This window comes from Talpa occidentalis, unplaced genomic scaffold, assembly GCF_014898055.3.
Source record: "Talpa occidentalis isolate TD23 unplaced genomic scaffold, MPIMG_talOcc4v2.1, whole genome shotgun sequence".
Taxonomy (NCBI): Eukaryota; Metazoa; Chordata; class Mammalia; order Eulipotyphla; family Talpidae; genus Talpa; species Talpa occidentalis.
In genome coordinates, this window is record NW_026555331.1 from 104,014,043 (window position 1) to 104,028,291 (window position 14,249).

The 14,249-nt window shown below is 36.7% G+C and overlaps 1 protein-coding gene across 2 annotated transcripts in view; it reads right to left on the reverse strand.

Annotated features, from left to right (window-relative positions):
* The window catches only part of SKAP2 (src kinase associated phosphoprotein 2), a 155,359-nt gene extending 141,636 nt beyond the window's left edge, over window positions 1-13,723 (reverse strand). For both annotated transcript variants that reach the window (XM_037509556.2, XM_054692435.1), the window contains exons 1-3: window positions 13,487-13,723; window positions 4,284-4,389; window positions 3,631-3,656 (exon numbers count right to left, since the gene is read on the reverse strand). In XM_037509556.2, the coding sequence (XP_037365453.1) occupies window positions 3,631-3,656; window positions 4,284-4,389; window positions 13,487-13,553 (199 nt within the window). In that variant the 5' untranslated portion in view covers window positions 13,554-13,723. The remainder of the gene's footprint in view (window positions 1-3,630; window positions 3,657-4,283; window positions 4,390-13,486) is intronic.
* Window positions 13,724-14,249: the final 526 nt, after the last annotated feature.

A 14,249-nucleotide genomic window follows, 5' to 3' on the forward strand; every position in this document is an offset into this window, starting at 1 on the left:
TGTACCCAGTGCTTGTATAAATGAATAAATAAATCTTTAAAAAAATAAAATAAAATAAAAGAGGACATATACTATGCTAGGAAGGGTAAACGAAAGGAAATTAAATGTCATCCAAACTTCTAACTTTTCTCAAGTTATTATGATTCTATTACTATAAGCTAAGATGGATCCCTTTTTACTTATCAGTTTCCTATTTTTAAAAGCAGTTTACTTACAAATGAGACCATCAAAGGAAATTGTTTGCTAAGTAAATCTACACATATTTAACAGTATCACTGGAATCTTAAGGACAAAATCTTTTAAATAAATTATTTTATAATTAGAAGAAAAATATTTTAAATAAGGAAATGAAAACTTTTAAGCTATGGCATCTAAAGGTAATTGAAAGCAATACATATGCATTTTTTAAAGCTGTAAACGCTAGTAAAAAGTTTGAAAAATATTTTCTTGAAATATTTTCTAATGTTATGTGTGTCCTTTTAATAATGCAATTTCCTCAAAATTATTTTAAAACTGAACTGCAAATCAGTATTTAAGTTCTCTTGATAAGTAAAGTTGAATCTGAGAATACACATTAAAATAATATTGCAAAAATATTTCAAGTCAGTTTTATGAGACCTATGGCTTTATGAGAACTATATGAGAGAACACAAATTCTAAAGTCAAAATTCTATTTCAAAATAATTCTGAGCACAATTCAAGTGCATGAAGCCTATATTTTGGAGTACATTTTATAGCACTAGGCAATGTTGCAACTAGGAATAGGAAAATAAGTTAAGATAGTTATTTGGGCACATATAATAGTTGAAGGATATAAGAAGGAATTCTATTCTAAATAAACAGGCAATATTTCAAATTAAATAACATGGATTAGACTAATGAAAATGAGTTCTAGCTGCTTACATTCAAATCTTATGCACAAAGCAAAATTAAGGAATTTGGAAAACCAAATGATAATTTATTCTAATCATATAATTTGTACTTTTCAATGGACAATTTACATTTGAGTATAAGAAGAGATAATATGAGGACCTTCATAATTAAGAAATAAAAAGGTAAGTTTTAAGACAACAGCTTGCTATGGAAATGAATACAAATAGTAAGTATAAAATTCATTTAACGGATGATCTTCAATATCTAGACAGAGTAAATTCAATAGAATAAGTTTCTACAAATACAGACTATTCTCACCAAAAATGGAATCCTTTTAATCTTCTATGATCTGTGACACTTATGTGGTTTAACAATTTATCAGTTGTAATAATTTAAAAAATTGAAATACCTCAGACTGAATATTCTGTATTGCTGTATTGCTAAACTTAAGATGGAGAAGTAATATCTACAGTGTAAGGGGGAAGATGTGGAAGAGAAGGAAGGAAGGATGAGGCATCTGTGTGCAGAGAGAAACTAATGAGAGAAACTAATAACTCACTTATTAGCAATGAATAAGTATGAATTATTTCATTTATTTAAGAACTCTCTACTTAGTCCTTTTTTCTCCCAACAATGATTCTAAACTGGCACTTAACTATCATGTTTAAATAGTGTAAAACAAATAGGAATTTAAAGGCAAAAAGGAGGGAAAAAGCCTCTGTTCACTTCACTGTGACCCCACATTGAGAGAAAGAGAGACAGAGACAGAGAGAGAGAATGCAAATAGGAAAACAGCTAAAAGGAATTCTGCCCAGGTCTCCTTGCATGAAGGTAATTCAAAACCACAAGGGGAAAATTTAAACAAAAAAGAAAAAGCAACACTATGAAAACAAACTTACATGAATTGAATTTACAAATTTCCATTTTTACAAAAAGATATATCATAAATAATTACTTTGTAACGATTAAGTCTGATTAACTTCCCTTTACTATTTCTAACAAACTGTCGGAATAATCCTTTTAGAACAAAGCGGAATATGCTTTACGGTTACAGTGGCATAAAATTACTCAGCCTTTCATATTTCTCCAAGGTACACATCTAATTTATCCACAGGCTTACTTTTGAGCAGGCACTCTTGATGATTAGTTAACTCAATACAGCAGTATTGAACTACAAATGACTTATTCAGAGGAAAATTATTATGGGGAATCGCTGAATTCTGTGTTATTTGAACTCTTATTCTAGGCTTATTTTTCAGTTTCTATCAAATACTATATAAACTTCCATGTCTCTTTAGAGACAAAGACTGTATCTCAGTAATGTAATTTTAATATCCACACACCTGAACAAGTCCTAAACCCATGTACCAAAGGGAAAATTCCTAGCCTATTATTGAATCATATACAATTATATAAAGCCTTCATATTATCAAGCTTTCTTCACTTAAAATGTTTTAAAGAACAAATAATTAAATCACAATGAGAGATCAATAAACAATCACCAGAATGTGCCATTTAAGAAGAAAGGCAGAATCTGAGGTCTAATACTGTGCTATAGATATAAAAGTTATCATAATTAAAATGCATAAATTCATTATATCTATATTCAACTACACAAAATGCAACATGATTCAAGCCATAGTTTAGGATTCACTGTAGGCTACAAAGAAATGGGCACTTGAGGGGGAGTTTTATGTTCTCTTTATTTAATAGTATTTAAAAAAATAATGTGGAAAAAATCTCTTTCTCTCCGATCACAATGATCTTGATGATTTAATGTGAAAAGAAACTGTGGTTTCCTTTAGCTGTTTGATTTTAGGTTTGTCTGGTTAAGTACTTCGTTTATTGAAACTGTCATTACTCTCTCACTTATCAGTTGGCAGAGATATAAATTACTCTGTGGTATCTACTAACCCTAGTTAGAAGATACCATACTGTTTCTTCCCCAAACCCACAGTCTAGCTCCACATAGGTTAACTGACCTCATGTTCTGACCCTCATGTCAGCATCCACAGGCTTCAGGTCATGACCTGTGAATTAGCATCATGGAAGTAAGGGCCGTACCCAGTTTCCCTTACAGAACTGGAGACATGAAATAGAACTTCCTACGCCTTTCCTGATTTGGTTTTCAGTGCGCTAGGCAGCTGTCTCTCAAATCTAAGGAAAGACAGTCTGGTTACCAGCACTCTCACCTATTTCCAGAAAACGAAAATTTCTATGGCACGCATTTACTCATATCAAAAAAATCACAAAGTTAATAAAAATGACATCTGCGAAAGATTTCACTCATATTCTCCAACAAAATTTTATACTGTTTTTAAAACAATTAGAAACATTCCCTATGAGCCTCCAGCCACAGGCCCTCCTGCTCCTATCACGACCGGAAAATCATCTCTGCAGCGTTATATGGCATTAGGTTGCATCTCCCCTCTACTTCACTAAATTATACCATGTGTAACTGCAGGTATACACCTTTCTTAACAAATTTCTGCAACAATGTACTCTGAGACACATAAAACTTAAGAAAGTTGTATAGATAGATTTCCCCAGTAAAAGATTGTGCAGAGTAGATTCTGGATGTGCTTTTTAATTTTTTTTTTCTCAGCAGGGGGAGCTAGCACTCTCATCTTGAAAGTATACAACACAGAAATTTAAATTGTGATTCCAACTATCAAATTTCAATATGTTAGATTATCCTATTGAAAATCTCCACAAGGGAAAAAAAAAAACCTCAAGTTGCCAAACTTGAAAATTTACCTTTGTCTTGAAATTCCTGAGAATAGCTGCAAAATAAAGGAAAAACATTGTATTTTAAAAGAGGATTGATTGACAAATCAAAACAATGTTTAACCACAGACAATAATTAAAATTTATTTTAAAATTTCTATAATAAATATTTAAAGAAAAAATATTTTCTATCCTAAAATGACACTGCCAAAAGGCTTATGGATTTATAATAAAAGTTTTATTATATATGACCTAAGTTACAGTAGTAAAATCAGGAGATAGCTTTAATACCAACAACTTATATTACATTTAATCACTTAAACAGTAACAAAAGGATTCTTTTTGTCAGTATCTGAGGTATTTTCCATATTTATATTAAAATTCTCAACCTAGCTATATCTTATCACTTAAACCAAACATATCCTCAGATAATCAAACTGTTAGATTCTGCAAGGACACTTAGAAAAACACATAATCAAGAACCTTACTCCAAAAAGGATATTATGATAAGCATGTCTATCTTAAAAACCCATCATAGAGGAGATAAATTTTGCCCCTTAAAAATACTTTATATCATTAAAATTAGAACATATACTTAATTCTACAATAATTAACTCTATTAAATGTTAATTACAAGGTTGTTTCTAAGTAAGAAATTAATAAAAGGCAAGTAAGTGACTTACATAGACTTTACATCTTTTATCTTCTTAATAAGGGATTCTCTCTTTTCCTTTGCTTTCTTAGATAAATTCTCCCCCTTCAGTATGTCTGCGACAAATGTTTCAACATCTAAACCATGAAATATAAGGAAAAGGATACAAATTACTGGAAAGAATCATTTTTTGTAAAGACAAATAGGGCAATGATTGTTTCTACCCATAAGTGTTAATATCTGTACAATTTGTTATAGTTATTTATCAAACCAAAGCATAACAGTTGAAGTATGTTTCAAATACTAAATTGGACAAATCTGTTCTCCACTTAGCTAATAAAATTTGTATGCTCTACTTATGCTTAGCACAGCAAATGCTATTTGAATGTTTGGCATCATTAAACCAGGAAGAAGCACACAAGTTTTAATAAACTATGGTGCCCCATAAAACAAATTCTCTCATACAAAAGCAAGCACAGAGCTTTTATGCATGTGTTACTATCATTTTATGGTATTCTTTAAGTCCCTGTATGAACAGGTCATTCACAATATTATATCAATATAAGATAATGTCTCTGCAAGAGCCTGTTTTTCCCAGTGTAATTCATTTTCAAATCCAGGCAACACTCAATGCTTTAAAGGAAAAATAAATACTTTTCTGGCCAAGATTCCCAAATAAAACCCTCCTTCTTACCTACCCCACCCATTCTGACCAATCACCCACAAATTAAAAAGATAAGCAGTTGTGTGGTTTTGTGTGATATCGTTTCCTGCCTTAGCATTACCACCTGGAAATATTTCTTTAAAGAAAGAAGTGGCAAAAGTAGATTCATCCACTACTTTAAAATATCGTAACCAAGATACAAGATTTCTACAGCCTCATATAACATTTTCACAAAGCCTCTGTTTAAAAATTTCAGTAAATTTCTAAATTATTCTACTTTCTAGTCGTCTCTAGTAAAAAATTCCCACAAATCCTTACTGGTTTGAATTTTATAACAGCCCAATTCTTATAGTTTCTGAAATACTATACAACTTTAAATTAATTTTCTTTTCAGAATTTCAAACCTCACTCTGAGGTATCTAATATAGAGGCTACCATAAAAATGTCTAAAGTAGGGGTGGCTGTAAGTCATCCATATTTTACATTGAAGAGATGTGTATGCTTTACTTTTTATTTCACTACCTTGTCTCCTAACTCACATTGAAAAAAAGATGGTATCAAAACACACAGTAATAGTACATGTAATTAATTCAGAGCAGTATGATTAATAGTCTTTCAACCGTACTTATAATTAACAATTTAAAACCTAGTATTTGAGATATAACGTTGTAATCGATTTTAAATTCTTGATTACAAAAGTATCTTGAGCCAATGAACAAAGTTGATTAAACTATTATTCTGTACACTCATAATAAAAGTATAAATGTAATTTTTCACTGAAGCAATATGACAAGTGAAAGAATTAAATTTTAATCTTTGAATATTTTTAATAGCGTTCTGATTTGAAGTCCATTAAAAGTATCAAAAAGTCACAGCTTCTCTTTCCTTGAGCAGTCTATATAGACATAATCCACTTTCAGGGCAAATTAGATCCAGACTTCTAAAATGAGTTCAAAATAATGAAACATAAAAAGTGCTTTCCACTCAACTCTTTAAATTTTGTACCCAGAGGAGCAAGCAATCTTCGGACAGTCAGATATTAGGTGAAATGGAAAAAGCCATTGGCTTCTCTTAGATGATTACAATAAATCCACTAAAAAAGTGGAATAAGGGCAGGGAGAAGCACAGCATTTCTGCTGCTGACTCTTTCTTAAAAACGGACTCAATACTTGGGAGAATCACTGGCACAATGAGTGGTGAATAGTCTGCTTAATGTTACTTTCCCTCAGTGTTTGTCTTTAATTCCTTCATCCACGAGTATTTAATTGCCTATTTTACATTTTCATTATACTATCCAGGTTTAAACAAACGGGATCTATTTTCTATCTCCGGAAGCAATAACTGAACGCATTACAGCCAGAGAGTTATTTCTTTAAAAGGTCATTTAGTTCTATAAAAACTCAGAAAACATAAAAAGGTGCCATGTTCTTTATAGTGCTTCCTAACACTTGGAAAAATATTTTTAAAATATTGACCCATATTACCATTTTATGAGAAAATACTTGTAAAAAACGTGAGACTGCTGGAAGAATGTGTTGCTATTTGTTTTAGAGGGGAATTCAGGGATTGAGCAAGAAAAAAAGGTATCTCTAGCCTTTGTAATGTCTTCATTCCTAAACTCCCAGAAAAGGGTTTGGGGCATTTAAAAAGATTTAATAAAAATTAGTGCTTTAAAAGTTATTTCTCAAAGGAGATGGGGAGCGTGTAGGAACTGCCTTGCTGGTTTTCTGTTGTTGTAACAAATAAGAACTTTAAAACGGAAGCGGTTCCTGCAATAACCTTAATTGACCGGTGCTACAAACACGGCTGTTTTTTCAGCTTTTGAATCTGGGTTATTTCTTAAATTGCACGCTGTGCGGCTGATTTTCTAACCAAACGAAACCAGCCGTTGTCAGGTACTGGAACCCCTCTGGACTTGCCAGCGGCCTTCGCCGAGTCCCTGCGCAAAGCACGGACCTTGCTCCCCGGCGCCAAGACAGAGCGCGCTGCAAAGTTCCTGGCTTAACTGAGAGATGCTGCGGCTTCGCCCTCCGAGACATTCCACACAGGACACTCCACAGGCGGGGTGTTAAACCCCAGGGTTCCCGTCCTCGGAGCTGTGAGCAGCAAGCGCGGGGTTTAGGGCAGCGCCCTCGCCAGACAAATGGGGCTGGAGCTGCGCTTTGTAGCCCAGAGCCAGGGTAATATTTCAAAAGCTAGCAATAAAAGTCCTGGGCGAATCAAGCGCTCCTCTGACTGGTTCGAAAAGAGATTTGATGCTTTTTATTGTGCTCTGAATAGCCCCGCAAACGGTAAGCCAGCGCGCATTAGCGCTCTTCTACCTTCCTGGAGGGGTCGTGTCCCTCAGTTAATATGTAGATTTCACTGATTCCAGGCTGCCTGTAATTCGGGGAACAGCCGTAATCCGATTACAAGAAAACGCCAGCCCGCCTTCTCGTTCGCCTCTTGGCCTGGTTAGAATTCCTCTTCCTCAAAGATGAGGAGTTCCCACTCACTGGAGCATTAGCCGCGGGAAAGAGAATCTTGTGGGGTCCACCTGGCCCATGAGCAGAAAGCGCGGTTCGGAGCTGCCCCCAACGCACCAAGTCTAACCCTTGGCCCCGCCGGCAACCAGGTAGCCTGCAGGTCGGCACCGCCGTCATTTAACCCCCAAATAGCCCCATCTCCATCAGTTTCTGCCCCAAAGTCATCACTGAGGGAAAAAGTTATCCCAGCTAATGTGAATGTAGTGGTGATTTTTGCCCCTGTTACACCTTATCTCCAGCCACAAATGTGAAGATCTGGGGGAGAGGGAGACTGAAAAGATCAGATGTGCAATAGTTCTGTAAATAAATGTTAAGGTCTGAACAAACTTAAAAGATGACAGAATATCTTGCCTCCGAAATCCTCAAGCAGCTTAAATTAGAACCCTTTCAACAGCTATCGCAACCCCTAAGCAGCACACCAGCTCACTGAATGGTACTCCAATTTCCCCCTTTTTCTGTACATAAAGACACCCTAGAAACACTGCTGCCTTGTCTTAAGAATTCCAGTGGCTAGAACAGGTACTTAACACACTTGCACACACAAGGCTAATGCTTTCTGCCAATTCCCATGTGGATCACATGGTAAAAGGGTGAAACTTCACAAGGTTAACAGAACAGTTGTTAAATACTTGCAAATGATAAAATAAGCCGTCAGCTTCTTGAAGCTGGGTGCACAGCACAGATTCCTATTCTTGAAGAGAGCCACTTGCCCTCACCATCCTCCACCAGCAAGCAGCCTAGAATATGACTTGCAGCTGGAGGTTGTAAACAAGTGACAAAGGTAACACCTGGTGTCTTCTGCCTCCTCCCCCACCCACTCAATACCTCCTCTCCCACCCACTCAATACCAGCATGCAGAGGGAGAGACACAGAGAGACAGACAGACGGACATATGTTGTGGTCGTCTCAACTGTATAGGAGAGGACGGCAAGATTCCTAATGAATCCACTACCATTTGCTCAGTCCCAGATCAATAAGACAAGTGTAAAACCAATCACAACCTAACCCCAAATGTCTTTGCTACTTAATTCTACATCTTTGTCTATATTATGAACTGGCCAGATTTTATTTTGGATTCACTGAAGAGTCACCAAATCTAATGGGCAAAGGATCCCAGCCTAGAATTTAAGCTGGCATCAGAAAACTTTTCTTCTCTATTAGATTGGTATGGGTCTGACCAAACACCTACTGATAAAAACATAAAAATCAATGAAACATGTAGATCAATGGAGTCAAATGCAGTTGGAAGATGGCTAATTGAAAAGTTATTGATTGCTCTAATCAATGTCTTTCTCTTGATTACCTGGCACTTTTACAGGTTATGAACTCTGGACTTTTTGAACATGGAAGGAGAGATGTGAACAGGCACAAGGAGTTCTCACAGTACTGTGGGTAAAACATATCTGCATGTTACGATCCAACCATCTGATAAAATTCTCAAAATTGGCTTTGGAGGTTAAGTGATTTATTTTGATAGAAAACTGGGCTGTTAACTTATAGGGATGAATATCTTTCACCTCTAAAAGATGACACTTGATAAATAGCACCTTATAATAATCAAAATCTTTTTACCATGCATTTTCAAAGAAGCCATAGTGAATAACACATTAGTCTGAGATTTACACTATATTCACTGTTAGGCAGCATCTATTGTAATGTGTTCAGAATGTGATTGAAAAAGAAATGTAAACTCAGTGGAATGAAAAAGATAGACTTGGCTTTAATTGAAAAAGACAAACTAAGTGAATAATGAGTATATAAAAACTAGCCTATGCCACTTTTATCACCCATATATGACACTTAATCTTAAATTTATGAGAGACAACTGAACTGTGTTTCAAATCACCAGAGGCTTTTCCTACTCTGTAGGAGTTTCTATCTTCTTTCTAGTAATACTTTAGTGCTGATAACATAGAGATAAACCCATTTGGAAAAATTTTATATACTGCTTATTTTTCAGTATATGTGGATTCCTCTTCTAAGAGTAAACCAGTGAAATTTGGATTGAGTAACTATAAAACTTGTGCAATTATTAAGCAACTTACTTATTCATCTGGGATGAAAATACTTTTAATAGAAAGCCATGAGGAAAATAAATAAGCCAAAGATTCCCTCCCAAGAAAAAGTAGGCTATTATATGCTTAAGATAGGCAAACAATTTTCCTAAACATCACACCCTAATTCAACTATATTATTTGACCCACACAAGAAACTAAAAATTTCTGGTCCCTTGATTTATAAACACATATTCATTTTTTAGGGGAGAAAAATCTTAGAGATGCCATAGACTCAGTTCATTATGAGATCAAATGTTCTCAGTATCAACTTTATGCCCACTAGAAAATGGGGCAGGCTTGTCTTTGCTTTATAGGAAAATCCAGGTGCTGAAGTAGGTGACTACTGGTGACTCAGTAGGTGGCACTCTTCCCTTTACAGACTCAGGCAACTCACCAGAAGGAAGTTATGGGACACGAGATACATCATAAATAATTCCCATAGGAAAAATAAAATCAAAATGTTGATCAAATTATACATGAAACTTTTGAAAGGTGGAAATCAAACCACACTATTGTCAGCTTTGAAAAAACTCTGCATTTGCTTCAACTGAATTATACTCTTTACTTAGTGCCCCTAAAGGGATTATCAATTATAATGTGTGATGGTTTAAAAGAAAGTTTTGGAAATCCCCAAAAGGGGAAAATGTAATATTTCTAATCAAGACTGCTCTGTGAACAAAGTTTCCAGGTCACTGTGCAGAAACCATATAGCCATTTTGTATAATGTTGATTTGGTTTGGTTTTGATTTTTCAGAGCACTGACAATCACTATTTTCTTTTAACATTGTTTCATTTTTTTATTTAGTAAAAAGAAAACATCATCCTCTTAGTTTTCCTTTTTAACTGTATTGTCCTAAAACATTAATGAGTGAGAATATCTGATGTAAAACACAAATGCGCTGGTAGTCAAAGGGTGATTAAACAAATGAAGGGGGGCGGGACAACCACTGGATCTAGTTCCTCTCACTTTCTTGCGTGCTTGGAGGAAAAACTCACATTAATCAAGATTATTCTTGCTGTTAGTCCCAGTCAAAATATTTGGATGTGGAAGAAGATTAAATGGACTGGATTTGGGATTATGCTTGATTCTAATTATCCAGGCAAAACCTGTTCTTCCATTGTTATGAAAAAAAAATCAATGATTGACTAGTGCATATGGTTGTTCAAAATTTGCTTTTAACAACAAAATCTGCAAGCCTTTTTCTATTCATGAAACAAAAGCAAAACTCAACACTTTCATAAAAAATATACACTTTCATCTGATTCTAGAGAAATGTAAAAAGCTCACAAACTACACGGCCACTTTTTCGACAGTATCATTAAATGTGAGTTAAGAATGATAGCCTCTATGGGTTTTTGCATTTCTAAAGAATTTTTTTTAAAGGAGAAAGAATGAGACAGCAGGAGGAACAAATATTGAAAGGAAAGCCTAAAACTGCTATAATATGAAAGAAAAAGAAAAATAACAGTGAAAGGAATATATTTGAGCATCTACCCCAAACAGCTGAAATGCCAAATATTTAACACATATGACATATAATGATTTGATAATAGGCACATGGAACACAAAGGGAAAAATCCAAGCAACGTTATTTTAATAGGCGTTATCACTTGACTTTTTATTCTTTTTTTTTTTCTGAGGGAAAAAGATTTTAAAAGCCCAAAGAGTTTAGTTCCTTATCTTTTCTACCTTGGAATTCTAGCATATCACGTTCATTCTAGAGCTCACTTAACTGTTAGCTACAACCACAATGATTAATATTTCTCCTTCAGTTTCAGAGTATGAGTTAAGCTACCAATAGCTCTAAAATTAAAACCAATACCAACTCTTCTTCTTCTATAGTTATAGTAATTTTAAATCTATGTATTATTATCCAACACACGTGAATTATGCAAATCATGCACAATGCCAAAGGAATTTTTTGGGTGAAAAAACTGCGGGGAGCACTTACTCTTGAAACTATCCCTGGCTCTAAAAAAGATTTTGGTTAGAGTCAAACATAAAATGTTAATAAATTTCTTTGAATGATAAAAAAAGAAAATTGAAAAACTGGTTCACTTGTTTCATTTCTCTAAAGATGTATTTCTTCATATCATACCTCTTGAAAATATCCTCTGAAGATAAAGTGTAAGTCAAATTTAAAATCTCTGCAATTTTAATGTTTTAATATTTTAAATAGCAATAAAGATGGCTTTTAAAATGCTGATTTCAAACATTATGCTAGTATTTTTTAACTGAATAAAGACAGAAATGACTAAAGTATGTAGGAAGTTAGTTAGCAATGGCAGCTAATTTAAATATCATACAACTCTTTCAGTTAAACTGCAGAAATAAGGGTCACCTCAAATACTTGTAATCAATGGGGACCAGAGAATAACATACATCATACTATCTGGGAATGTATGTATGGATCCAAAAAGCAAACTGTCAACTGTAGGAACTTTCAAGATTTAAGAACATGTATTCAGATCTATGCTTTATTTTTTAAATCCAAAAAATTCAGACACAGAAAGTCCTGAAAATGATGACATCTATTTTTGGAATAAAGACAAACTCATTTCTGATCTGGCTATTATTATTCTTAACAAGCAATTCCAACATTGTAATAACAAAAATAGTTAACTGTAGTAAAATACAATCAGTGCTCATGTGAAACTCTCACATGATGGAATAAAAGCTGCCTCAAATCAGTCTTTACACTTCCTTGAACATTTCCTTTAGAAGTATCCATTAATGGCAATAAACATTGCATTTATCACATTGTAATCATGTTTACACAAACATAAATCTGCATTCATACATATTGATTATATTTTCTCTATCATAGTCATGATGCTAACCACCAAAACTGTATGTCTATTAGGAGATTTGCTCTCATACCACCATCACAGTACCTCACTATTTAAAGTACCATGTTGTAGACATTACTGTTTAAGGGTTAAAATAAGCAACTTGTAAGACAGGCATCTAAGGCAAATGCTTTTAATCCACTTACTAATGATCAATGTCGAAAGATACTTGGAGACAACTAAAGTAAAACCATAAAAATTCAGTTTCCAGAATTCTGACGCATGCATGACATATTGAATGATGGCTGGAATTCCAGAGCATCAGGCCAGGTAAGATTTGTACTACCCTGAGAACACAAATGTCTTAGCTGTGCGGAAACAGAAATTTTTCATTGGCCCTTACTGGAAATATTTATCTCATATCCAGTACATTCATGAACTAACACTGGATTCATAATAGCCTGAAAGAACCGCATCTTTAACTTCTAAAATAAGTACCCATAAATGGCAAGTGCAAACTGAAAAAGGGAAGATGAGAGTGCAAAAAAGAAGTACTTTCAGGAAGTTGGCCTTGGACACATCCTTCCTTTTTTTTAGGTTACCAGGGCTGAAGAAAGTGACTTTGAGAATCAGGCCTTCTTTGAACGCCTTACATATGAGTGGCCTGAATGTTCAAGAAAAAGAGGAGGTTTAGAAATGACAGACCCTTCGGTCCCATAACCCTAACATCTAACACCTGTAGCTCAGAATCTCTTGGCATCTCTGCACCCATCGCCTCCATTGGCTGGGTCATCAAAAAACCAAAGTATTTCTTGGATTCCTGATCCCTCCCCAGTTTTCACACATACATTCACTTCTCTTCCCTCTTCTCCCTAGCCTACTCCACACACACACACACACACACACACACACGCCGCGCGCGGATCACAGTGTATACACAATTGTCCTGATCTCATCAGTAGAGCGCATCAAAAGGGGCTTCCCCATCCTGCCGGCACCAAATTTCCACCCACGCCCACTCCTTTTCTCAGCCCCAATTCCCCCCTCCGCGCTCGCGGACCCGCCCCCACAAGACAGGCGACTCGGGGCGCGCGGGGAGGGCGGGCGGCGCCTCTGAATGCTTCTGTCCCCGCCGGCTCGCCGTCCCCTCGCCCCCGCCTCCGCCCGCCAGCCTTGCCCGCCCCTTCCCGCTCTTTACCTGCCAACAGGTTCCTAATTTCCTCAGGGAGGGGGTTGGGAAAGGCGGCGCAGCTGGGATTGGGCATGTCAGGGAGCGCGGGGCGTGCGGGGAAGGACCTGTGATCACAGGGGAACCGTCGGGCCGGGTCGGGGCTGCGACTAGACTCGGGCTAGCGGGCCCAGCAGGGACAGCGGGGCGGCAACTCCGAACGCTGCCCGGCCCGGGCTCGCAACGAGGAAGTCACTGAAGCCCCAGCCGGCAGCAGCTGGACTCTCGGCCCAGCCCCTCCCGCAGATTGGGGCGGGACGATGGGCGGGGAGCAGGGCTGAGGGGCCCGACTGCGCATGAGTATCCCTCGGTTTTCCCGAGCCTCCGAGAAGAACCTCTGGAAGGGCTACGCCCACTGCTACGTGGGGGGGCGGGAGGAGGAGCAGCTGTGGGAAGGGAGACGGCCGGGGCGGCATCACCTGATCCGGCGCCTGAAGCGAGGTGCCGCCATTTTGGATACTGGAGCCGAGACAACTGGAGACTCTTTCTCTAGGTTCCTGGAAAATAAGCTATTCGTGGTACCATCAGGTTTTCCGGTGAAAGGGCCTTCTGACCCATGGTCAGCCCTACCAAGGTTTAACACCTCACTTAGTAACCCAAAGGGAATTTTCGACCGCTCTAAACTATTATGGCCTTCTTTGTCCCTTTGAATGAAGGCAATCAGTCTTTTCTTCCGCCAGTCCCTCCTGCGCTGTCAATCTGGAGCTACTCCCGAGAGCGCTCTGATTGGCTC